Source organism: Balaenoptera borealis (genome assembly GCF_965194805.1).
Source record: "Balaenoptera borealis genome assembly, chromosome: 13".
NCBI classification, from domain to species: Eukaryota; Metazoa; Chordata; class Mammalia; order Artiodactyla; family Balaenopteridae; genus Balaenoptera; species Balaenoptera borealis.
In genome coordinates, this window is record NC_138870.1 from 24,002,766 (window position 1) to 24,030,031 (window position 27,266).

Consider the following 27,266-nt stretch of genomic DNA (forward strand, 5'->3'; position numbering starts at 1 on the left):
ATTCTTTGTTTTTGCAAAAAAAAAAAACCGAAAGTAAATGAAAACTGAAAATGAAATAAAAAATTTAAATTTTGCAGTGATTTTGAAAACACTTAATATGAATCCTGGTCACTTCTTGGTGCCGGGCATTTTTTGCAAAGGCCAGCCACAAGCTTTTTAAAAAGAAGATTAAAGATCCAGCCAAAAGAATATCCTTATAATGTAGATGGAGCACAATACCCATTAAAGTGTATTTTGTTCAGTCAAGACTAAAAAGCATAATTGAAAATTGTGATGAAGTTCAAAAGCATAATTGAAAATTGTGATGAAGTTGCCTAATCTGTTTTCTGATATTTATGTTTTCAAGTTACAAAGAAGTCTTTGGGAAGCACATACATAAAGGCATCTCTGAAGCAGATGTAGTTACAAGAAATATGCATTAGGGAAATAATAGTTTTAAATTTCTACATATTAATAAAGTTACTTCCATTGCAATGCCAAAACATTTGAAAAAAATATTAAGGACAGTGAAAATGGCTTCCTTTGTGAAGACTGTGTGTTCCATATCCCATACATTCCAAGATGAAATTAGTTCAAAGCATGGAACTGTTGCTTTTTTGTATCCATTTTTATACAAAGCATTAGTGGTAATTAGTTCGGGGCATAAAGTACCATACTGCTCTTTTAAAAAAAAAAAAATGAAACTTTTTCTCTCTTGTGATCTGTTTCTCTTATACTTTTTTGCACACTCACTCACTTGACACAAAAATGTTAACATTCTTTGAACTTTCATCTCTTCACCTGTCTACTAATAAGTTTAATAATCATCTTTTGATTTTTAGAAGCACAGTATTAACGATTGATAATAAAGAGGATGACAGTCAAAAGACTGAATAGCTTACAAAAAATTTCACTTTCTGCTGAGCAAAAATTATATCATGGACTAACACCTAACCTTCCATAAGCCACATAAAATGCACTAAAAATAAAAAAATATTTTATTCTAATGAACTTCTCTTAGAAAGCAAGTTTCAGTTGCTTACCTGCAAGCAATCTGACTGTTTCATCTGTTCACAGGAAAGAGGGAAGAGAGGTTTCCTAAAGGCAAAACAGGAGACAGATGAGGAACAAAAGAGTACTCCCTGTTTTACCATGAGGTTCCATAGCTATTTTGATTAGTTCATGCCCTGGGGACATAAACCGTAAAGTCAACTTTGTAACCTTCTAACCTCCACATCTTTCAGTCGCATTAAATGTGGTTTCTTTCCTGTGATATATAATTCCTTGAAGTTCTCATGTTCCCTGCAGGGATAATGGAACAATCCACATTTGTTTAATCCTTTTGCTGTCAGATGATGTTCAAGGGGAGACCAAAGTTGCATTTTAAAGAATCTACAAGTTCCAATGTAAAAGCAGGCTCTAAAATTTTAAAAATAAATTTTGGGGTGATTGATGAACATTGAGTCTGGAAACAGATAACTTCTTGGAGCTGGGTATTTTGAAAAGGAGAGATTAAAAACTGAACAGCAGGGACAGAGGGAGGAAACTTCAACCAACTGAGATGTGGAGCAGAAACATCCCCCCATGAGCCTGATTCAGTAGCTCTGGTGTAGGAACCAGAATTCTTATTTTTATAAAAAGTATCTCAGGTGATTTCCTAAGATGTTTGGAAAACACTGAAATAGGTGACTGAAAAAAGTGAAAGTTTTGCCTACATGAAGTGCTCAGCCTGGATTAAATAGAATCATTTTAAGAACTGTGCTACTTTAAACTCATTTAAATTGCCCCCTATGCTTTAATGAAAGCAAGATATTTCAGTTTTGCTTATTAAAAAAACAAAAAAGAAACAAAGTTGATTTAGAAGTATTGGAGGGACTAAAAAATAGAGATAAACAATTTTTAAGTGGTAGTGAAGTAATAGCATAGGTTTCCTAAATTCAAAAGATTAAAAAACAAAAAGTCAATATGTCATCCTTATTTTAAAGATGCTAATTGTAGTATTTACTTAACATTTTCATTTCATCAGTTCATAAAATTGGTGGAAATCATTTTGTAAAATGGGGCCTGAGAAATTAGAATATATCATTAATTATTAAATTGACATGCATTCACTTAAAAAAACCCAAACCATACCGAACAGTACAATAACAAATAATAACCATTCAAGATCTTACAATGTTAACATTTTGGTAAACATCCTTCTAAACATCTCCATTCAAAAAATAGATACTTATATACAATTTTACAAAAATGGATTCACACTGTTTCAGAAACTGTTTTTTAAAAATCCAGTGTAAAATTACATGTTCAGTGTCTCTAAAGAAAGCTCTACATCTAAAATTGTAATAGCTCTATGGTATTTCATTCTACCCATGTACCAAAATTTACTCTGAGCCTTAGCTGTAAAAGGGTATTAAAATAGATTATAATCCACAAAGAGCACTTACAACATGTAATAAACTTTCAATAAATGTTAGCTACTCCTAACATTATACATTGTTTTTCAATTTATTATTCAAAGCAACACTGTGACAAACATCTTGTACTTTGATTTTTTTCCATTCTAGGTCAAAAGGTATACCTTCCATAAAAATTCTTGAAGCAATAGCCTAACTCTGTGTTTGACCATTACTTTAGGCTTTTGTAAAACAGATCACGATGTGTTTGAATTGAATCATGGTGCCACAAAGGCCACTCTTTATTATTCATTAATCAGTGGATAACTATAAAAGTATACCTCCAGTTATAGACAAGCAATATTTTCATGAAGCTTAAAAATAATTTTAGGTCTTTTGTAAATAAAGTTTATCTTGCTTTGACTTTGCATTTCTAGCTTAACAGAAAACTTACTTTGTGAGTTATTCAAATGACTTGATCTTTAAGAGGCTTTCAATTCTAAATGACCTTATGTCAGGGGCCAGAAAGCTTACAGGATCAGTGCCCAGTACTGCCAAGCTGACACCCCAGATTACCTGCCCAAGATCTGCTCCGATAATATTACTGTCCGTGAATTGCCTTTCTAATGCACGTGATTTTTTTTTTTTTTTGGTCTGTTTTTAAAAAGCAAGAAAATACCAGTCTGAGGCATATCTGTGATGGCTGGGAAACAAAAGCATCCACTGGAAAAAAAAAAAAAAAAAGCATCCACTGGTGAAAGATTCTAAAGGGACCGAGGAGAGACTAAGAGCCTGTTCTTTGCTGCCCCACTGAATCTGGCACTGTTGCTGATGGAGAGACAAATAAATCCCAGGTCCAAGACTCTGACACAGGGGGCAACTTCCGGCAAAATTTCCCCAGTTAAATGCCTAATACTGGACGTGGAACATTAGAGGATGCTAAATTCATGACCACCTACCCCCAAAAAACCTTAGATGTCTCCATTACACGCTCATTGAGAACAGAAGTGTGAAAGGGCCAGGTGAGAACTGAGTTTTATCAGTAAGGATTTAAAGGCCAGGTGAAACAAGGTGAAAGCTAGACGTTTTCCCCAGGATCCAAGAAAATATCTTGAAAGAGTCAAGTCATAGGTCCATCTTTGTTTCCTTCACTTTTCCCAGGGAGGCCAGAATCTACTAGAATTTTTTTCTATGTCTTCAAAATTTTAGTTTCTTGTTCATGGTGTATTATAAAGAAAATAAGGGATGACAACACCTCACTATGAAGCTGTTAATTACACAGGAAGAAGTGCAAATGTAACCGAACAATGTGTTGAAAGAATTTCATGTTTTACCATACGACTTTCTTCTCTGTTTTTTAACCCTTCCCCTTCCTAACATAAAATGTTAATTAGCTTTGTAGAAGGTATCTTTTGTTTGAAATAGGGGGCAATGTACTTATGAAGAAGTTACTATTTAACAACTTGTCATTCATGAAGAAAGCTAAAACTTGTTAAAAAAAAAAAAAAGTCCAAATACATATTCTCTCCCCAAGTAGAGGACTACTATTTGGTTCTCAGTCTCTGGTCTGAGAAAGTTTCCAAGCGATTTTTGGTTAAGATAAGGGTGAACACACACACACACACACACACACACACACACACACACACACACACACACACACCCCTCCCTCCCAATACTATCCCTTCTACTCAAAGGTAACCTAACAATTACCGCCTACTCCCCCTTTTGAGGATTAATTCATAGCTCAGGAGCAGCACAAGATCCTTATTACTTGGGGTGAGCTTTCTACTTGCAATGTTCGGTGTAAGAAGATGGGGAAGAAGTATCCTTCCTTATGAAGTCCTCAGACTGTAGGGGCAGGGGTAGGAGGGGTAAGAGGGTGGCGAGAAGAGCCACCTCTGCAGGCAAATACGAGCAAAAGCGGCCAGACCTTTTTGCCCAGAGGTAACATTCCGTGATGGCTAGTCCAAACAAACTGAAATTGGGAATGCAATGGCTGTTAGAAAATATTTAAAAGAAGGCACGTGATCTAACTTTATTTAGTTGAGTTGTACTTCTTTCTTTTAATAGCATAAAGAGAACAGGCCGCAGCAGCAAATACAAGCTCCTCTGCTTCCCAGCCTTTTCTATCGGGGGCACCCGGTGCGCCGAGACCTGCAGAACCTGCTGCCATTTGGCTGGCCCTTCTTCCTGCAAGATGGCTCCTACGCGATGACCATTCCGAAGAATCAGCTCGAGGTGCCACCTACAGTGTGCTCAGAGACGGCCCGTGTGCCTCGGTCCCCCGGGACACGATGCCGGACTCGACAGGACTGGCGATCCCAGATGTGATGTCTTTTTGACTCCCGGACCCCGACTTATTTCATCCCCTTCCTCCCAGGCCCGTTTCTATTCCTTTTCCCTTCCCGCTGGTAAGGCGCCTTGGAAGAAGAGGCAACCGGCTTCATCCCGCCTTCCGCGCGCCCGGAGCATCGCCGCAGATCCGGCGGGCTGCAGGGTCGCGGCGCCCGGCGCGCGGGGGCGGCTGCGAGGACGCGCCTTCCCGAGGCCCGCAGCCGAGGCCCGCCACCTCCTACCCTCCCCGAAAGCCGGAGCCGGGCGGCGGGGGTCCTGCGGGCGGAAGTGAGAAGCCAGGCGTGGGAGGAGGCTGCCGGCTGGGGGCTGGGGGCTGGGATCCCCTCCCGGCCGACGGCCCGGGACGACCCGAGCGGGGAGCGATCGCCGCCCGGGCCTTTTTTGGCGCGGACGGAGGCCGGAGGGGCTGGGCCGCCGGTCCCGGGGGGCGAGGCCGAGCCGCCGCCCCCGGGACCGGGAGGAGTGGCTGCCTCGGCCCGGAGAGGCTGGGCGGGCGCGGGCGGGCGCGGGCCGCCCTGCGCCGCCGCCGCCGCCGCCTCTGCCTCCGCCGCCTCCTCCCGGCGCCGGCGCTCGGCGGCCGCCCCGGAACCCGGCGAGCGCTCGGGGGCAGGAGGCGGGCGCTCAGAGCTGGCGGGAGCCCCGGCCGCCCCCGGGGCCCCGGCCATGTCGGCCGAGGAGATGGTGCAGATCCGCCTGGAGGACCGCTGCTACCCGGTGAGCAAGAGGAAGCTCATCGAGCAGAGCGACTACTTCCGCGCCCTCTACCGCTCCGGCATGCGCGAGGCCCGGAGCCCGGAGGCCGGCGGCCCAGAGGTGCAGCAGCTGCGCGGCCTCAGCGCTCCGGGCCTGCGCCTGGTGCTGGACTTTATCAACGCCGGCGGCGCCCGCGAAGGCTGGCTCCTGGGCCGGCGCGGGGAGCCGGGCGGTGTCGGGGAGGGGGAGGAGGACATGGACGAGGTGAGCCTGCTGTCCGAGCTGGTGGAGGCGGCCTCGTTCCTGCAGGTCACGTCCCTTCTGCAGCTGCTGCTGTCCCAGGTGCGGCTCACCAACTGCCTGGAGCTGTACCGCCTGGCGCAGGTGTACGGGCTGCCCGACCTGCAGGAGGCCTGCCTGCGCTTCATGGCCGTCCACTTCCACGAGGTGCTGTGCAAGCCCCAGTTCCACCTCCTGGGCTCTTCTCCCCAAGCCCCCGGGGATGTCAGCCTGAAGCAGAGGCTGAGAGAGGCCCGGATGACCGGGACTCCTGTCCTCGTGGCACTGGGGGATTTCCTGGGGGGACCCCTGGCCCCTCACCCCTACCAAGGGGAGCCCCCGTCCATGCTCAGGTACGAGGAGATGACTGAGCGCTGGTTCCCGCTGGCCAACAACCTTCCTCCCGACCTGGTGAATGTCAGGGGGTACGGGTCCGCCATCCTGGACAACTACCTCTTCATCGTGGGCGGCTACAGGATCACCAGCCAGGAGATCTCCGCGGCGCATTCCTATAACCCCAGCACCAACGAGTGGCTCCAGGTGGCCTCCATGAACCAGAAGAGGTAAGCACGCAGCCGCTCTGCTGCTTTCCCACGCATCCACCTGTTCGGGACTCTGTTCCCGCGTGTTTACCGGGCAGTCACAGGAGGTTATGCTGAGGTGGGAATGACATCCTTGGGAGTGTTGCTGGCCTTGACTCTGGCAAAGTTCGCGACGAACTAAGAGGTTGCTAGGAAGCAGAGGCCCTAGTGAGGTCCACTAGCTGAGTAGTTTCTTTGCAGGTATTGCGCCGTTAGACAAATTGCCTTTTTTTGGCGTCTCAGTGGAAGAAAAAGATGTCTGTGGTTTCCTAGAAGGATACTTTCAAAGAAAGCTTTCTTTAATTTTGCTTGTATTTTTACCTTTTTTTTGTTTTTTAGGAAATAATCCTGATTATAATGACACACGGGCAGTAACCTGTAACACTGACTTTGGAGGATCTTGTTGTTAATGACTTTGAAGCTTTCCATACTGAGGCACCAAACTATGATCGGAAAATAATCATTGGACTTGTGTTAATATTAGCTATACAGGATTACCTTTCTTACTTTGTATCCTCTCTTTTGCATATCACTTTTCTTCCCAGACAGTCTTCATTATGGACCCAAGACTTGAGCCTGGCATTGGTCACCTGCAGAATTAGAACATTACCATCCACCCCAGCCTTCTCCCTTCCCATCCTGCAAATCCCTCCCAACATGCACTTGGGTGACTTGAAGAAAGGAAGAGAAAAGGAGGAGATTGGGGGGAGGAGGAGGGAACAGAGCCAGGAAAAGTATTGGAAAAGGAGAGCAAAGAGCATTATAGGAAGAAGTGGTAGGGGAAGAAAAGATGGTAGGGCCCAAGATGGCCCAGAGCCATTCAGAAGTGGGAAGAAGAATCAATGTAACCCAAGAAAGGACAGGAATACCTTTTCTTCTTGTCCGCCTGTACCCATCTCAAGCCCCACCATGGTTCCTGCTCTGAAGTGTGGAACGAGGAGCTGGGGGACTCACAGCCAGGCAAAAAAAAAACCCACAAAACTCTTTTAACAGGAATGGGAAGGTCATTACACATATTTACTTGACTCAAGGTTTCCCCCCCACCAGCCTAAGGGGGGGGAGGGTCCACTGGCGTTATTTCTACTATAATATAAAATTCAATTTGGAAAGTGTTTTTTTCTGATGATAAAAAATACATAGTTATCCTAGAAAACTGGGAAAAATGTCAAAGAATGAAGAAGCAGAAAGACTGTCACTCCCATTCCCTCTGTTCTGGAGGTGATAACCATCTACAGGTTGGCTTATTTTCTTCCAGCCCTTCTTTAGTGCATTATTTACACCATTAGGATGATGTATTCAAAATTTGATATCAGAGTGTTATTTTTAAACAGATTCTAAGAACTTTAGTTGAAGCAACAAAGGAACATGCAGTGGTGATGGGCGGTGCTCAGATTAGGGGTACAAGGCCCAGCAGGTTGTCACCTCTACACATGTGTCTCCTGCTGTACATTCGGTGCTCAACACGCCACCCCTAGCTCCACAACTCTAACACGGCACCTCATGGGATTCTCTTTTCTCCACAAATCCTTGGTAGTCCTTTCCCCCCGCCCCCAGGATTGCCCTTACTGTCCTCTTTAGGGAAAAAAAAAATTATTTGAGTAATGCATGAATACATGCTTAGAAAAATTGTAAATGACATGAAAAACCATGGAGTAAAAAAAATGTGTATCTGTAGACATGTTATATAAGTATATAAACACATATTTATACATTATAAAGGTATATTTATAAATACGGTGATAGTGGTTAACAGGGAAAAATGTATACATGTATGTATGTACACGTTGGGGTGTCTATGCATCTTATACATATTTTTACTCTAAAATTGATTAGCTTATGCTGATTATTATGGCCCTTGATATTTCCACTCAGAGTTTTTTCTGTATCAGCAAATGTAGATCCACCTCACTCTTGTTAATGGCTGTGCAGTGTTCCAGCCTGTGGATGCACAGTACTGTAATTAGTTCTTCCCTTATTCATGAGCATTTAGGTCGTTTCCATTTGCCATTAATAAACAATGCCATGTTGAACATCTTGGTATTCGTGTGCCTAGCTTAGTAGGCATATCTGAGTTAGTTCTATATGGCAAATGCCCAGAATCCCTGGATAGGTGGGGCAAAGCGTACGTGCATTTAAAATTTTGGTAGCTCCTGCCAAATCGCCCATCAAAGAATTGGTCTAGTATCCTCTCCTGTCAACAGTGTTTGAGCTTGCCAGTTCCCTATACTCTTGCCAAGATAAGACATTATCATCATTTTTAAATTTTTACCAATCTAATGGGCAAAAACACTGGTGTGAATGTCTCTGCTTGGAAGAGAGATTGTTTGTTTCATATGTTTATTGGCCATTTGTATATCTTTTATAAATGGCCTTTGCCGGTTTTTTAAAAATTGGCTTATCTTTTTTGTACTCATTTTAGAAGTTCTCTTCATGTATATACATATTAGTCTCTTGTCTCGTAGGTAATGTTGCACGTGTTTTTCCCCTGCCTTTACTTTATCAGAAGGCTCAAAAGTGAAATGCCTTAAGTGACCAGGCGGTAAAGTCAGTGAGTAGAGGGGTGGGTGAGAGTTATGATGAACCAGAGAGCTACTGACCCACCGCAAGAGGGCTCCACCTCTTGGCCACAGCTGGTTACTTCCGCAAAGGCGTGAGGAATGGTGTTGCCAGACATCCAGATATCCTGATTTTTAAATGTTGGCAACTTACTCCATTTAAAAAGCAAACAAGTCAACAACAACACAAACCTTGTAGACAAAACAATGTGTAGGCCACAGCTGGCCTTGTGAGCCTCCAGTTTTGGACTTCAGGTTTATAGGGTATTCTAATAGGAAGAGATTTTAAATATTTTGTAGTCAGATTGGTCACGTGGGTCCTATGAGCTTTTTATCTTGCATAGGAAAGACTTCTGCAAGCCAAGACTAAATACTCATCTATCTCGTGCTCTATTACTTTTATAGTTTTGTCACTTTACCTTGACATCTGAATCTGCTTGGGATTTATTTTCATATAAGGTACACTATAAGGTTATAACATGTTCTCTGAATGTTCCAACAGCCTTAATTCTTCACTGTGATTTGCTAAATCAATTATCCTATGCTAATTTTCCTGTTTTCAAATTGGTAGATTGGCCATTCCTCTACCAATGACACATTTTTAAATTTTTGTAGCTTGGGAATCTATTGTCTGGTAGAACAGACAGCCATTTGTTCTGTTTTGTTTTATTTTAATTCTCTTGGTTATTCTTCATACATTTTCTCCTTCAGATATACTTTAAAATCACCTTGTCAAGTCCTGTTGGAATTTTGATTGGAATTACATTGTATCAGGTTAATCTGGAGGAGGATTCACAGATTTCTGATACTTTGCAGCTGGAAAAATGGCTTGTTTTTCCATGTATTTATTTGGGTCTTTTGGTCCTTCAGAAAAGGTTTCTTTCATTAACTTTGCATGGTCTGTGTAGTTTTTGTTAGAATTATTCTTAGGTATTTTCTAGTTATTATTGTTCCTTTTTTTCCCCTACATTTTGTTTTTCATTATATTTTTTTAAATTGGGTTCCATATCGGAATTTGTACCCTTCTTTATCTCCTTCATACTTTGACTCAGATCTGACATGGTCTCAACCAGGAGTCCCTTCCTGAACCCTCAGTTGGGCCAAATGATCAAACTTCATGCTTTTCTAGCACACTCTTCACCTTGAATTGAAATCTTCTGTTTGTGTTTGTTTCTCTCCCTTCCAACTGGGGCCTATTGCTTATTCAATGCTTATGTATATTCACACTGCTAACATGGTGTCCAATAAATAATGGATGCTTAAAAATGCTTGGCTCTTTTGAATCGTGGAATATATTTTACATTATTGTAATAAAAGTGAACATGTATATATATATATATATATACGTTTTGTTCTTTTAAAATGTAACATTACAGTGAATATTTTTATCTTGTAACAGTCATTATAGTTATTTAGAATAGCTGAAAAATAATAGTAACATTTAATTAGACATTTACTCTGTACTAGGTGCTGTTCCTACTGCTTTGCATGTATCCTCTCACTTATTCTTCACAAGGATTATATTAGTCAGGTTCCCATTTTACAGAGGCAGATACTGAGGCACAGAAAGTAAATTGCTCAAGGTGTGTAAAAAGTAGAGTAACCGAAATGTAAATATCTGTTGACTAGATATAATTGTTTAGAGAGTTTATAAGTTTTGGCTTAATGACTGACAGTGACCATCTTCATGCAGACCTTTAACTTTTCCTTTTAAAAATGATTTTCTTCCAAGAAGTGGAGCACAGATATTTCATGCTACTGCATTGCTTTTCAGAACTTCATTGTGTGTGACTCAGCCTCACCTCAGCCTCTGCGCCAGCATTATTCTAGTCACTATTGAATAAACAACAAAGATGATATGGCTCCTGCCCAGAAGGAGTTTATAGTTGAGTTTGGATGATGAGACAAATAAAAATGAAACCTACAGTGGGATTATCCCTGGATAATGCGTCCAACACAGGTTCCGAAAACACTGGAGGAAATTTAGGACCTTGAGTACAAAGGGCACCTTTAGGCCTCTGGTTACACAGCGTTTCACATCTACCGCATTTCACTGCCTTTGCGATGTATCCGGATGGTTGACAAAGGGGTCAAAGGCAGAGCAGCCCGCTTTCCCCAGGGACTGAACAGTGCAGTGATCCCAGAATCTTAAATAACAAGAGATAGGCAGGAACCCTGGGACTGGGAGATTTTATAAAGCCCTTTGCACCCTGGAGAAAATGGTGCAAAAACAAAAACAAACAAAAAACACAAAGAAACGTTTAATGCTGTGCTCACTACTTGAAAACGGCAGTGTGAGTACACAGCACTGTTGGAGAGGCTGCTTTGAAGTCCAAGTACACAACACTGCCCGGCGGTCTGAACGTGAATTTGATCTCAGGAGTTGTCAGGACATAACTTTTTATGTGTAAAGGCTTGTGTGCCCACAGAATTGCTTGCTTCCCTCCCTCACTTTAATTAGCAATAACTTGCAGGAACTGGCACTGTTGCAGCCATCAGTTCATTAATTTCTCTACTTCTAGAGTTATCTCTAGTATCTTCTGTTGCCTTGCACCCTTGCTCTGAAATCGGAGTCGGGTTGTGCCATCCTGTTCTGTGTGTGAACACAGCAACGTTGGGAGAGAAACCTAACAAGTCTCCCGGCAGAGAAGGAATTACAGTTGTCAGCTTTGACTGTCCCCTTTCCTCTGAGCCAAAGTTTAGTATTTTAGAGCATTTCTAGAGTCATGAAAACTTCAAGAGATTTTGTCCTCTGTGGTTAATTGCAGTGGAGCCCAAGGATAGTATGAAGTAAAGAAAACTGTATGTCTATTCACCTCCCCCCAGTATAATTTTGGCCAACAGTTTAAACTGCTTTGTGCATTAGGTTTTCTCAGGGGTGGTAGGTAGTAGGGAGCAACCATGACTCTTTCTGTCTCCTAACCTTCCCTTCTCCCCTCCCTGGTCCCTGGGGGAGGGTAATGCTTGGGGGAAGTGGCAGAGGGGAAAGAGGAGACAAAAGGCGGTGATGGTCCACAGGCTGCACAGTCCTCCCCGGAGAGCTGGAGAAAGGGCTAGGGAAAGGAGCTTGCCTTTTATTCTAAGTTTTACCCTAATGGTAACAACTTTTCTAAGCAGCAAGTCCTAACAGTGGTTTACATTTCTTGAGCTCTCACTCAGGGCTGCATGTCGTGGTCACTACTTTAGGTGTCCTCCCTGTGTCCTGCTCACAGCCTCTCTCTGAGGTGGGCATTATTATTGGCCCCATTTTCCCAGAGGGGAAACTGAGGCTCAGTGAGTTTCATTAACTTGCACATATCACAGGGCCTGCACTCTAAGCCACTCAGACCCCGAATCATCCTGCCCTTCCGATGGTTATAATAGCTCTTGTCAGTCTTTGATACCTTTGTGCTGGTGGTTGGCTTGGTTCGTGTTACTCAGCTTTTAAGGATTTCAAAAGCTTTTTATTTCTTCTAAGTGAAGTAGAAATTAGATCGTCATCTCAGTTTTCTGACTTTCATTTCTATTTACTGTAAGTCAAGTATGTAGCTACAACAAATTGTTATTTGATTTAAAATTCTTCTTGCCTCCTGAATGGAGTGTGTCAGGGATCAATATTAAGAAAACACTGTAGGAAATTCCCTGGTGGCGCAGTGCTTAGGAATCTGCCTGCCAGTGCAGGGGACATGGGTTCGAGCCCTGGTCCAGGAAGATCCCACATGCCGTGGAGCAACTAAGCCCGTGTGCCACAACTACTGAGGCTGCGCTCTAGAGTTCATGAGCCACAACTACTGAGCCTGTGTGCCACAACTACTGAAGCCCGCACGCCTAAAGCCCGTGCTCCGCAGCAAGAGAAGCCACCGCAATGAGAAGAGTAGCCCCCGCTCACCGCAACTAGAGAAAGCCCGCGTGTAGTAACGAAGACCCAACGCAGCCAAAAATAAATACATAAATTTATAAAAAAAAGAAAACACTGTAGAGGTGAAACTTTTTAAAAATAAGTGATAGCTTGGATTCATACCTTTACCCTTCAGACTGTGAAGAGTGGAAAAGTTATTTTCAGAAAATGGGAAAAGGCAAGAATTTATGGAAGCGAGAGCACTTTGTCCAGAAATCCAGCACTTTGTCCATTACAGCCAGTGACTATTGCAGTTGACAAATGAGAAACCCATCCTCCTGAGGTTAAGAAACGTAGGCGGTGACATGCAGGCAAGCATTCCCTCTAGTGACCTCTTTCTGCAAGTTACCCTTTTCAACTTTTACAACGTGCTTTTCTTTTCCCTACTGAGACTCAGATCAACTGAGATTTAATGACTTGTTCAAGCTCACAGAGCTGTTGAGTAGGGGAGCTGAGACTTCCCTGTACAAGCCTGGGTTCATAATCCTTGGCAGTCTGCCTCTTCATCAAGTGGCCTGTTTTGGGGAGGCAATTGCATCATAAAACAAATTCAATATTGGAAAAGTGTTTCTCTTTTCAAGTGAATTTGAGCATGTTGGGGTCTGGAGAGACAGAGTTGTTTACTTTTAACTGCCTGTTCGTTCAGCCTCAGAAAGAAGCCCCTTACATATTGCTTAGAACAAATGATTATGCTGGAGGAATATCAAAAACTGTTTTGATCTTACAAAATTTACTATCTGTGTACCTTTGGGAAGCAAACACAGATTGTGGGCTGGTAAAATTTTAAGCTTTATTTCCTTCGGATCCCCAAATTTACACACACACAGAGGGCATCATGGTCAGATTTTAAGGACCATTGGCAGCAGGAAAGGTAAGCAACATGAACCAAGGACCCCCCAGTAACTGCCACCCCGGTGAAGTCTATTGGCTTGAAAAACTGAGTGGCTGGCTGAGTTTAGTGGACAATATGAGGTTCTTGATGAAGAGTACTCTATTTACTGTCTGATTTGAAAAACAAAACTAAGCTAAAACTCATTTTTAATGTAAACATTACAGGGACCTTTGAAAAAAAGCTTAATTTTTTAGTAGGTGACTAACATATGTTCTAGATCATAATGCACCATTGTTTATTAAACATCTGTCAGGAGATCAGGCATGGCTACTTGTTCACTGCTGCTTTTTAATCTACCCTCTTACATGCTTTTTCCATTTGGAGCCTCTACCCCCCATTCTTTCTTAGGATGTTGTTACTTTTGAAGAACTCATTGTGTTGGCATTAGATGAGGCCTCTCAGTTCACCGGGTCTAGCTTCTTTATTTCAAACACTAGAAAACTGAGAAATTATAGTGATGGTATCTTTTCTCTGTGTAGTACTTTCTGATAAGCTGTGTGGTGTAGTTGTCTCGACCACCCTGTGATGGGTATGGTCCCCACGCTAGAGACAAAGGTCAGATAGCTGGTTATCAGCAGAGCGGGTCTAGAAGCAGGTCTCCTGCTTTGTGCTGCTGCTCGTATTATTGTAAACTTGAGATGGTTGCACGTATCACAGTCGGCTGACCCAGCACTTCCAAATGCTTATCCTTCCTGGCCTTCAAGGAGTCCATTAATCTTTACTACATTGAAAAAAATTAATTTTTTTCTTTTCAATTCAAAAGTCATGAGGCTTTTATTTAGTATCTGAAGCCGATAAGCAGAGTTTAATTGTATTACTGAATATGGGCCTTAAAACCAATGCATTTCTCTTTTTAAAATTATTTACTCTTGCTGTAGGTGATCATTTGTTGATAGAGGTATTTGTTGAGTTAACATGTGTGAATACCCTAAGAATGCCAGATCAAAATATTTTTAACAGTTCAGTGCTTACCTCCCCCTACCTATATGTTGTGAAGCAATATAGAAGATGCCCTCATATCGAGGAGGATGGGTGAGTGATGTGCTTAGGTGAACTCATGGTAGAGGGGTGTCTGGACCGCCCTGTAGCAAACAGCCTTTGCATGTGCCTGTCTGTGTAGGCAGCACTGGTGTGTACCTAGGAGGAAGCCCACCCTCTGGGAATAGAGAGAGGCGAGGGAATGGGGTGGGCACTTGCTCCCACTCCTGAAAGAGGTATTGAGTTTATTTTATTTATTATTTATTTATTATTGAAATATAGTTGATTTCCAATGTTGTGGGTTTTTTTCTATTTTCTATTGAAGTATATTTTTAAATTTATTTTTATTGAAGTATAGAGGTATTGAGTTTAGCATATACAAAGTGGTTCTTGGTCTAAGCAAAGCAAGATTAGTCCTTGTTATATTGAATTGCTTATCTTCAATAGCTAAAGTTTGGAGAATGCACCGAACTTGTGGATTCTTGGGGATAAGGGTGAAATTTGAGATGCCGTTCAGTCATTCCTTTGTCCCCAGGCAGAATAGCACCCAAATTGGAGAGCTCATTTCCTTCAGATATCCAGCAGATTCCTCACGCTGCTTTAGCAGATCATGCCATTGTCTTATTTCTTTTTTCTTGTTTATATTGTCTTAATTTTTTTTTTAATTTTTTTTTTTAATAATATTCTTGTCTGCTTACATTCTTTTTATTTATGTATGTATGTGTGTATGTATGGCTATGTTGGGTCTTCGTTTCTGTGCGAGGGCTTTCTCTAGTTGTGGCAAGCGGGGGCCACTCTTCATCGCGGTGCACGGGCCTCTCACTATCGCGGCCTCTCTTGTTGCGGAGCACAGGCTCCAGACGCGCAGGCTCAGTAGTTGTGGCTCACGGGCCGAGTTCCTCTGCGGCATGTGGGATCTTCCCAGACCAGGGCTCGAATCCGTGTCCCCTGCATTGGCAGGCAGATTCTCAACCACTGCGCCACCAGGGAAGCCCCTGTCTTAATTTTTTGCTTTCAAGAGCTGTACATTTTATTTTTGGCTGCGCCGTGCAGCTTGCGGGATCTTAGTTCCCCAATCAGGTATCAAACCCGTGCCCACTCCATTGGAAGTGCGGAGTCTTAACCACTGGACTGGGAAAGTCCCTTTTGTCTTACTTCTTTTTTTAAATTATCATTTATTTATTTATTTATTTTACTTTTTTTGTCTGCGGGTCTTAGTTGCGGCACACGGACTCTTCGTTGTGATGCGTGGGCTTCTCTCTAGTTGTGGCGTGTGGGTTTTCTCTCTAGTTGTGGTGCGCGGGTTCCAGGGCGCGTGGGCTCTGTAGTTCGCGGCATGCGGGCTCTCTCGTTGAGACGTGTGAACTCAGTAGTTGTGGCGCATGGGTTTAGTTGCCCCGAGGCACGTGGGAATCTTAGTTCCCTGACCAGGGGTCGAACCTGCGTCCCCTGCATTGTAAGGTGGATTCTTTACCACTGGACCACCAGGGAAGTCCCTGTCTTCTGAATGATCAAAAGAACTGACTTTGTGGGCCTTTGTGTCTCTCTTTCAGGTCTAACTTCAAACTCGTGGCTGTTAATTCAAAACTCTATGCCATTGGTGGGCAGGCCGTTTCTAACGTTGAATGTTACAGCCCTGAGCAGGATGCCTGGAATTTTGTGGCCCCCTTACCAAACCCTCTGGCTGAGTTTTCTGCGTGTGAGTGCAAGGGGAGAATTTATGTCATTGGAGGATATACTACGAGAGGTAAGTAAAGGGGCCTAGTAAGTGGTCCTCCTACACGTGAGCTTTGGCAGCCTGGGAAAGGGCAGGAGGGGCTGGAGGAAACCCTCTAGTGTGATTTTATGTATTACATAGTATATATTTACATATCTGGAAAAAAGAGCATCCTGTGTGACAGGGGCAGTTTGGACAGGAGGGGCCTTTGATGCCTTTGTGTGAGCATGAACATTGAAAGGGGGAGGGGGAGCTGTGAACAAAATGTATTTTCTTCCTGCTTTGGAAAACCCTACCCTGTGGTCAGCCATCCTGTGACTTGGCTGGGTAACTCCCATCCTTCTCCCAAACGCACACTGAATCCGCCCCGTCCAACACTAGGGAATTTAGTGCCACAGCATTCTTGCAGATCTTTGTTTTCACTTTCTCCCTTGTGTTTGGGCACAAGCATATCAGATACAGATTCCAGAAATTCAGCGCCAGGCGGTTGTTCCCATATCATAGAAGGAGCAAGTACATAAAGAGAATTCTTTCCTGACCAGTGATGGGAGGGGGTTGTGCTGTGTATTAAACCGTACATATGTGTTTTTCACTTTTTTGGGTGGGCATTTTATAGTTAATGATGTGGAAATAAAAAGTTTCTCCAGAGGTTTTATACTGCTGGTCTTGGTAGGAAGCATCTCACAGCTTGGCTTTCTGTTACTTGGTTTTCTGTTATTAACAGTAAGAAAGGCAATGGTGGACCACCAAGAAGAGGTGTGTCTTTCCTGTTATCTCTTTCCTTCCCTTAAAGCAGTTGTTTCCAAGTTATCTCATGGCCAAGGCAGTTTATTTCTTCTTTTGGTCTGTCTGACTGTATAATGCCCAGAACTTTTAGAAAAGGCATAACTGGACTCTTAGCCACATTGAAGTAGTAGAGTTACCATTATATTTGACGTAGTGAAATAACCTGTCACCCCTGTATGGTGTGATATGGGCAGGACAGAGCTCTCCAGCCCTGGCTGATAACAGGCGTGCTGCTGATGGCCCCAGGAAGCTGCATGTGACCATTTATAACTTTGCAAAGAACAGAAATCCACGTAATAATAATATGAAGTAGGTGCCAAAAATTCTTTTCAACATAACCAGATGTGTCTTGTTTTGGGGATATATGTTTGAGGAAGAAGTTAAATGTAAGGTATTTTATGAGCATCTGATTTACTTTTTTTTTTTTTTTTGGTGACAGCAAAAGATTTTGATGAACACTTCTTAGAGTACCTCTAAACAGTTGATTGGTGGGGAGGGTGGTAGGCGGTGTTTTAGTTTCCTGTGGCTGACTTAACAAATGACCACAAACTTGGTGGCCTAAAGCAACAGAAATGTATTCTCTCACAGTTCTGGAGACCAGGAGTCTGAAGTCAAGGTGTCAGGAGGACCACGCTCCCCCTGAAGGCTCTAGGGCAGAAACCTTCCTTGCCTCTTCCCAGCTCTGATGGTGCCAGGTGTTCCTTGGCTAGAGGCTGCATGATTCCAATCCCTGCCTCTGTCTCCTCTGTGTGTATCCATGTCTTCCTCTTCTGTCTCTTATAAAGACACACACCTCTTTGGATTTAGAGCCCAGCTGGGTAATCCAGGGTGACCTCGTCTTGAGATTCTTAACTAAATTACATCCGCAAAGACCCTTTTTCCAAAAAAAGTCACATTCAAAGGTTCTGGGGGTTAGAAGATGAACATATGTTTCAAGGGGTCACCATTCAGCTTTCTACAGGTGGTATGTTTATTTATGCATTTAAGAAGAGGCGGTGAAATGGGAAGAGAACAGTGAGGGTTTTTCTTTTTCACTCTAAGTTTTCATTACTTGTCCTAGTGACTCTCCACTGATGATAAGATAATTGCCAGCTTTTCCTTTACGGATACTTGAAAGAAAATGAGACCTAGCAGTCATTTCTTTCACCTTCAACATTGGTGTTCAGGTTACAGTGGCCAACTTTATAGACTTAACTAAACCATAGACCCGGGAGAATTCCTGTGCATGTATATGTACCTCTATGTGTATCTGTGTGCCTTCTCTCCTAGGAAAGTAAATACAGTTATTTGCTTTTGCACATTTCTAAGAATTCTGATTCCTCCCTAGATTTTGTGACACAGGATGCGCCCTGTGGGCTGACCCAGTGCACACATATCCCTTGGCTTCTCTTCTAACCTGGAGCTGGCAAGCACAGACAGGCAGCACTGTGACCTGAAGACGGTGCAGCTGGTAGATTTCCTAGTGTTTCCATGACCCTGGCTGAGCAAACGTTCCTTAGATTTGACCTGGAAAACCCTTGCTTGTGTGTTTTCTAGTTTCACAAGCCACTACTAATGTGCCTCCTTCACTTGGGCCACCCACTGTGATTCCTGTCCCGGCTTCCCCGAGCCAAATCCCCACGATGGGATGGTTAGGTGATGTGGATGGATGACTGTTTGTGTAAGGACTGAAAACGAGTTTTCTACAATGGGAGGGCAGGACAGTTCCTCGTCCTCTGAAGCCCCCCTCCTCCTCTGCTTGGGCTCTTCCCAGCACTTCCTAATAGTTCCTTGTCTTTAAAACAAGAAGAGTCATAATTGTCATGAAAAAAAAAAAATTCAGGACTTAAAGTTGGCTTCGTAGCCTGCCGACTTCTTACGTTAGGTGAGACTTTTAAAATTTAGTAAGGAATAGTTTGTGATTTTTATGATAGCTGTTTGATTATTTTAATTCTTTGGCCGGCACTGAAGAAATGAAATTCGATAGAAAGTAGTAGTAACCACTAAAGGGAAGAAAGGTGATTCGTTAAATGTCAGAATCAACTCTAAATGTAAAAGCAGAAAGATCAGTCCACCAACTCAAATGACCTCATCATGGTCTGAGCCCTTGTTGGGTGAGGAGAGAAAACATTTACAGAAGACCTGGAAGGACCTTCAGACCTGGACCTGAGAAATAAATACATTGAAGCTTTGCTAGAATAAGTCCTTTATTCGTGGGGTGGGGAGCCAGGTTACTAAAGAGCACTAGTTGGATAGATTAGTAACCAAACTCCCTAGGGCTGACTCCTAGGATGAGCCGTATCACAATCGCTACAAAGAAAAGAATGAGCGGGAGGTCATAGTGTTGGTGGAAAACAGAAGCTGTAACAATTCTGACATTTCTGCAGGCTCCGGACGGGTGCACACACAGGATCTGGACTCCTTTCCCTTCCCTCTGTGCCCTCTTAGGAGACACTTGACTTGGTAGCAGAGAGCACAGTGGAGCTCTAATTACTGCCCACTGTGGGTGGGTCCTTCTGTCTCAGGAGGAAGTACTCCTCCTAGCTTCTGCAGCCATCAAAAGGCTGTGCGCTTTAGTTGGACATCAGTTCCCAAGCTGGGCTGTCTCTTACACTGATTTTGTTGTTTAAAAAACAACGGCAAACAGAAAGTTCATTATTTTGGCTAATTCAGAGCATTTTTAATTTTTTTTTCAGAGTCTAAAATATTCCATTCTTTCCTTGAGGAGAAAAGGGGGGGGGGGAAGAACAATTAAAAAAAAAAAGAAAAATGAAACTAGATATTTTAAATTTCACAAGCATTTTTCAGAAAGAGAGTAGGCAATATTTCCTTGAAAAAGCTATTCAAAATGATGTCAGGGTAGTCTTTCATCTACCCTCCAATTTTATCCACACAATAATTAACCATCTCTTGTGAAACGGGGGTGGGGAAGGGGGAACGGCCTTTGCCAGTGTGTCTCTGTTGTTACAGTTGGGAAACAGAATTGCCAATGATTCTGTGGCTTGAAGGCCAGAGGTGAGATTTTCTTGCATCTCTCCTGACTTGCAGCTCTGCGTCCTTTCCTTTAGACAGCTCCAGAGATCCTGCTCGGCTCGCTTGGCTTGTTTTGTAGAACCTGTTGTCAAGGATAGATCCTCTTGGGGCTCTGCCCGTCGTCTGCGTTAAGCAGGCAGTCATTCTGTAGATACTGATGAGGGTTCCGAGGCTCGGATTCTTTGTACGCTGGGCTGGTGGTTCTCAAAGGCGCAAGGGTCCCAGGGAGGAGGGGGTCCTCCGTCACAGCGGCTCATCTCCCTGGCCTGGCCTGACCGACTCTGACCGCCTCCCAGGCAGGGGACGTACCTGAACGACAGGCCAGTGGGGATGATTCTGCACGGATCTCCTCCCAGCCATTTCGAAAACTATTTCCCCGACCTCGGCTTTCCTGAAATAGTTTTGCCTCTGTGTTAGCCAATCACCCAGGTGGAGGTAGGCGTGTGTGTCCAGCCCAGGCAGCCGGCCTTGCTCCCGGTCGCTGTGTCATCATGCGGCTTCTTCCTGCCTTTCAGACCGGAACCTGAACATCTTGCAGTACTGCCCCTCCGCTGACACCTGGACGCTCTTTGAAACGTGCGACGTCCACATCCGCAAGCAACAGATGGTGTCCGTGGAGGAGACCATCTACGTCGTGGGGGGCTGTCTCCACGAGCTGGGGCCCACCCGGAGGGGCAGCCAGAGCGAGGATATGCTCACCGTGCAGTCCTACAACACTGTCACCCGCCAGTGGCTCTACCTCAAGGAGAACACGTCCAAGTCGGGCCTCAACTTGACGTGCGCGCTTCACAATGACGGCATCTACATCATGAGCAGAGACGTGACCCTGTCCACCAGCTTGGAACACCGAGTCTTCCTCAAGTACAACATCTTTTCGGATAGCTGGGAAGCCTTTAGGCGTTTCCCAGCCTTCGGACACAACTTGCTGGTCTCCTCACTTTATCTGCCCAATAAAGCAGAGACATGACTGAATTGACTTCATGTTTAAAAGAAACCTGGTTCAAGACCAAAAAACAAAAAAACAATGTCCAATTTCGAGAGAGACTGATTTTTAAAGGGAAAATGTGGGTTTTAGGCCGTTTATACAAAAGCTGTAAATACGCTTACTTGAACTAATTACTTGAAAACTTGTGGAAAAAAGAGACCAACTTTATTATTTTTTTAATTATTGATTTTTAAATTATGGGAGCAAATCCATGATGATGTTTTCATACAGATGTGATACCCTTGGGCCAATGACTGAAACTGATCCTCAAAAAGAAGATTCATTGTGCCTGCTTTGGTCAAAGGGCCAAAGTCAATCATTGGCATGAACGGTAAAGATGATTTTAAAATCATCTATTTAGGTCACTTGAAATATCATTGGTACCTTAAGTGAGAGATTATATTTTTGGTTATTAATTTACTTGACAAACATATTAACACTGTCTTTCTCCCCCGGTCACACCCACATGTATTGCAGTGTGTTTAAAATAGGTTCTCTGTTCGTATATTTTATTTGCACACGACTTTCCAGGAAACTTACACCAGTGGAACCCAGCACCCAGTCCTCGCCAAAACCTGCATAAAAACATTCTCAGCTATTTTTCCAGTCTTTTTTTTACAGTTATGAATGCTGAGTAAATAGGAAGGTATAACCTCTTATTTCATTTATGTAGCAGATTGCAGATTTATGTGGTCAGATAGGTAGTGTTGCTAGGCGTTCTGTATTTCTTAAAAGAGAGGATATATTGTTTCATTCTGTTCTTTTAAAAGGACAGATCTCTATGTTTTTAAAATCGAGTCTTAAATTTAAGTGGGAAGGGAAGGAAGCACCGAATAAGGGGAAAAAAATGCCTTTGAGAGTTACTTTTATTGACTGTATTTGACTTAGTTCTTTTTTTAAAGTTTGAAACAGTAACTTTATATTTCGGTCAGGCACCTTTCTAATTTAATCTCGGCTTTTTAATTCATGCTTTGCTTTTGTGGGGTAACGTGAGGGTGGCTTTGAAACGTTTGTGCTGGAGAGAGGGGAAGAAGCCCCTGTAGAGATGGAATGGCATCTGGTAGGATTTCTGGAATCCGGTAAGGTGCTCTGCTTGCCTTGGTTGTTAAATCAAGTGGAACCCAGCTCAAGCAGTTGTTTGCAGGAAGTCAGTTAACAAATGAATACAATTTTCTGCCAGTCACAGATCAGCATTTCTTTAAAAATATACAGGCATATCTCGGAGATAGTTCAGTTCCAGACCACTGCAATAAAGCAAGTTGCAAGAATTTTTGGGTTTCCCAGCATGTATAACGGTTATATTTACACTATACTGTAGTCTGTTAAGTGTGCAATAGTACTATATCTAGAAAAACAATGTACATACCTTACTTTAAAAATGCTCTATTGCTAAAAAATGCCAACCCTTATACCTGACAAGGTGGGGTTGCCACAAATCTTCAATTTGTAAAAAACGCATTATCTTCGAAGTGCAATCAAGTGAAGCACAATGAAACAAGATATGCCTGTATACACGCACGTAAAGAAATTTTATTTTCCTTGAAAAACACTTTCTGAGATTCTCCTATTTTCTGTGATGGAATAAGTTTAAACTGTGAGCTGGACCCTATCTTTCTGTCCTAACATTCCAGTTTCAGCATGCCTCGCTTTAAGAAACTCCCGTAGAAAAAGAAAAACTGTTGCAGCAAATTCATGCACTCAGCACACGTGCTGAGCGCCTCTAGTATGCATTCACCATGCAGCTGTCACAGAGGAGGCAGTAACCTTGACAGGCTTCAGTTTACCCAAGGAGTCGCCGCAGGGTTTCCGGGCAGCTGTGGCCTCCTTTACATGTATTATGGTATATTTAAAATTAGGGTCTACTTGTAAAAATTCTAGTTGCATAACTTTTCAGGAATACTTCTGTTAGGTAAAATGACGTGTCTTTATTGCGGACCTGGAGACAGATGTTTGCATCTTGTCACCAAATCTTATCAGCACTCTCCTTACAACACTATTTAAGGGTTTCTAAGCCGTATCCATTTGTTCTCAAATACTTAGCCTTTTTTTTCTTTTTAAAAAAACCAACAACTCTGAACTGAAATCTTCCTGGAAATGGTACTTTAATATTAGATTTATATTAATTTATATTCATAATAGAATTGAATTTCCAGTGACCAAGAATTTCATTACATATATTTAAAAATCTAATTTATTTTAGATAGCATTAACTTTTGTTACTATAGATCTTAACGTCTTTAAGGCTTAAACTTATATATTCATAAGATTCTAGCCAGTTGAATTAATTCTGGACAAACAATTGGAGATTAGCTCGTAAATACCCATATTGTAAAAAATACAGTATTATTCCTGCCAACCAGTTCTCTTCCTCATTACATTCTTTGGGTCCATTTTCCGAATGCTGACAATTAGATGCTTGGACCAAGTGAAGGCATACTCTGATCCACAAAGCTCTTTTTATAAACCAGGTTTGATGTGTGTGTGTGTGTGTGCATCTCTGTGTGTGTGTGTGTTTGCATTTGCACGCATCTGGCATATTAAGCTCTCTCTAAGATACGGAGACTCCTAACAAGACTGTTCGTTGGGGCTGCCAGTGGTACTTAGGCAAAGTGGAAAGTGCAGTAGGACAGATCTGTGGATTTGGGACATTATCCTTCCTGCTGTACACATCAGCTATGTTGGCATTTTGAGGGTAATTTTAATTTAGCCCTGTTCTCTCACTGGTGCCAATGTTATACGAAAGGCTGTACCTGTGATGAAGGCAATGTTGCTTTGAAAGTCTCCCTTTGTTTCCGCTCTTTCTCTACACGTGTTCTCCTTCTTTTCAGAGATGCTTCTGAGGGGTGCTGACCTCTCTGTGGGGAGGGGAGTTACTGGGATGACCCCAGTGGTGGCCACCCTGCCAGAAGCGGCCTATTTCACTGAGAATGGTCTGAATGGCAGAATGAGTCCTGAGTGTGAATTGTTAGAGGAAGGTTGTTGGTTCTTCCCGTCATTCTTTCTGGCTTTCTCTTCTGCACCCTTAGTTTCAGAGGCCTCTCCCTTTGTTTTTCTGATGAATGTGTAGGAGTTGACTATTTCAACCGTATTTGTTAAATCTTAACAATGAAGTACTGAGAAGGTTATGGTTACTAGTAAGAAGCAAGTAGATGTAGATTAAGCATGAATACCAAAGAATTTCACTCTGCCATTTTTTCTGAACCCAAATCCCAAGTAATTCCAAATGCCTTAGATGTCAATTAAAGTTGTACTGAGATGGGCAAAGCTCTTTCTCTACAGAGAGAGTAAGCAAGTACATGCCTGTTCTCTTTCAATAAACCATTACTGAGCAGTGTGGATGCCGTGTTTTCAGATTTCCAGGTAAATTCATGACTCTCCCTGTTTGGCTGCACAGGTAAATCAGGTGGAAAGGCTTTGGCCTTCCTGGTCGACCAACATTTAACAAGCAGTGGCTTAATGCAGAGCACTCGAGAGACACCATAGCAACAGAAAGGGAATATGGGTGAGTTGTTAGATGCCTTTCTCCTGCACCAGGGCTGGGAATACAGAACCTGTGTGCCAGCATTCTTTCCAGGAGGCATTGCGAATGAGCGGCACTCGTCTCCTCCGGGACAGGAATTGGTCCTAAACTCCGTGTCATTAATGCTTCCAGGCATCCACTGCCGGTCTGTCAGAGAGAGATGAAGTCTATTTGTCATCCCTGCCTTAGGCAGAGGAGTGAATGAATTACGTGAGTAGACACCACCCAAAATGGTTTTGAAAGCAGTGAGCTGATTCAGCTCAGTTCCCTGGTTCCCAGAAATATGTATTAAATATCTATCATGTGCAAGACAGTGCTAAGAAGTGGGGATACAGACGTAAGTAAGCCACTATCCCTGGCCTTGAAGAGCTTACCTGTAGCCTTGTGAAAATGTTTGCCGTGACGGTCGTAACTAGACTTGTTCGTCTGGAAGATGCCCACTTTTGTCAGGCGCACTGGGGCTCCCTGGCCTTCCTGCCTCTTCAGTCCTGGTTCCAATCTGTCCCCTACTTTATGGTTGACTAGCAATCATCATGAACCAGCTTTTCTCTAGATTTGAACATCACGTGCTGTGGTTTCTGTTTTTCACAGTATGCTCTCTTCTCACTACTTTCCGTAGTCTTCTCTGTACTTCATTTTTCAGAAAAGAATGATATGAGATCTGCTTTATGTAAAATACTTACGAGGCTCCACAGCTTATGGAGCTGAGAGCTCAGCAGCTTGATCCCAGGAAAAGGAGGAGCGAAGCCAGGGAAGCAGGTATTGGGAGAGAAGCAAGCTGTTCACGTGTGTGTTTGTACCTATGCCTTTAACACACTTCCATAAAAAGTATTAATAAAGAAATGGACATTGAGACACTAGTCCTGACTGAAAGTCAGTTGATTTTTTGCCTTTGTGATAACTGTCAAAGGGTATGTTTCATTCACATGAGAGTATTTATTTTTCATTTTCTGGTGTTAACTTAGGAACACGATACAAAATACACACCAATTGACACAGGCTGACTTCTGCACTTGACGTAACCATTTTAATCCATTCCTGTAGGAGACAGATTAAATGTAAAAGACGGTCAATTTTGAGTTGCAAAGGGTGCTGGAATGACCTTGATAGAGTTGGCTGGTGCTTTGTCAAATGGATGTCATAGTCTCTTACTAGTAAAGAGAAAGAAAATGTCATTTGCATTCTTGTGTCATTTTTCTAAAAAAATACTTAATGGGGGCTCTTTAGATGTCTCTGCAATGTTTTCATATCTAGTGGTCATTTTAGGCAAAATGATAATCCGTAGAATGAATAGTTATGTTTTGTTATGACTGATCGTTTGTTAAAAAGGTTGTACTGAGTCTTCAATTTCAAGTGTGGCTTAAAATGTAAACACATCACATGATTCATTTCAGTACAATGATGCCTATGAAGCACTTATTCAAACAGCATTCCTTTGTGTTTAGAACTACAGAAGAAAATCTCTTCAAATAAAATAGTTCTGAATCAGTGTATGTTGTCCTTTAAGTATGCGCTGTGGACTCAGGGCTGGGAGGAGGCAGACCATGCGTGAGACAGGTCCCTGCCGTGGGAGCGCCTGATTGCCTGGAAGGCCAGACGAACACGTGAGCCAGTTAGAGAGGTGGCATTTGGGCTGGAGGAGGAGTCATGTGGGGCGTCTCACGAGAGCTGCTAGTGTTGGGAGAAGAGGGATCGGGGAGGAGGGTCTCTGAGTCCTTATAATTCTGAATAAAAGAACAGAGTCTAAATCTCACAGTTTAGCAGCTGTGGCCCTCCACAATCTATGTTTTCTACCATTTCCCACTGTTGTAAGCGCCCCTCACTCCAGGAAAACTGAAACACACAACTCCTTTTCTATTCTGTTAGTTATGACGCTCGCTGTCTGCGAGGCTGAGAGAGGTTGGGGGTCAGTGTCACAAAGTGGGGTTCAGGGACTTCCCTGGTGGCGCAGCGGTTAAGAATCCACCTGCCAACGCAGGGGACACGGGTTCGAGCCTCGGTCCGGGAAGATCCCACATGCTGCGGCGCAACAAAGCCCGTGCGCCACAACTACTGAGCCTGCGCTCGAGAGTCCGCGAGCCACAACTACTGAGCCCGCGTGCCGCAACTACTGAAGCCCACGCGCCTAGAGCCCCTGCTCCGCAACAAGAGAAGCCACTGCAATGAGAAGCCCATGCACCACAACGAAGAGTAGCCCCCGCTCGCCGCAACTAGAGAAAGCCCGCGCGCCGCAACTAGAGAAAGCCCGTGTGCAGCAACGAAGACCCAACGCAGCCAATAAATAATACATAAATAAATAAATTTATAAAAACAAAACAAAACAGAAAACAAAATGGGGTTCAGTTACTAGATGATGGCCCACGGATGTCCATCTTCTTCTTCATTTTTTTTTTTGGCTGCACCCCACGGCTAGCGGGATCTTAGTTCCCTGACCAGGGATTGAACCCAGGACCCCTGTAGTGGAAACGCAGAGTGCTAACCACTGGACCGCCAGGGAAGTCGCCCATGTCCATCTTCTATCCTTTGATTGCCCTGCCTGTGGGAACACGTGTGCACGCACATGCCCTTCTTATACATACAATTTTAAGAATGACCCAACTTAAATTACTACTACTACCCCATTAAAAATCAAAGACACACTCGTCTTTTCCCCAAGGG

At 43.3% G+C, this 27,266-nt stretch overlaps 2 protein-coding genes across 3 annotated transcripts; one reads left to right on the forward strand and one right to left on the reverse strand.

Moving 5' to 3' along the window:
* Window positions 1-1,022: 1,022 nt before the first annotated feature.
* LOC309609977 (uncharacterized protein) lies at window positions 1,023-5,399 on the reverse strand. Of its 2 annotated transcripts, none has more exons than XM_082352292.1 (2): window positions 4,413-5,399; window positions 1,023-1,281 (listed from the first exon to the last, which is right to left on the reverse strand). In XM_082352292.1, the coding sequence occupies exon 1, from the start codon at window positions 5,396-5,398 to the stop codon at window positions 4,736-4,738; it is 663 nt and encodes a 220-aa protein (XP_082208418.1). In that variant the 5' UTR covers window position 5,399; the 3' UTR covers window positions 1,023-1,281; window positions 4,413-4,735. The 2 variants fall into 2 exon arrangements, with proteins under 2 accessions (XP_082208418.1, XP_082208417.1); XM_082352291.1 differs by having other exon boundaries at window positions 1,023-1,077; window positions 4,309-5,399.
* Window positions 5,397-26,097, forward strand: KLHL42 (kelch like family member 42; the record flags this gene model as incomplete). Its single annotated transcript, XM_082352232.1, has 3 exons — window positions 5,397-6,268; window positions 16,142-16,335; window positions 20,619-26,097. The coding sequence occupies 3 exons, from the start codon at window positions 5,397-5,399 to the stop codon at window positions 21,068-21,070; spliced, it is 1,518 nt and encodes a 505-aa protein (XP_082208358.1). The 3' UTR covers window positions 21,071-26,097.
* Window positions 26,098-27,266: the final 1,169 nt, after the last annotated feature.

Excerpts from the sequence above, each read along its gene's own strand:
- LOC309609977 (XM_082352292.1), bottom strand. The coding sequence starts at position 5,398 with ATGGCCGGGGCCCCGGGGGCGGCCGGGGCTCCCGCCAGCTCTGAGCGC.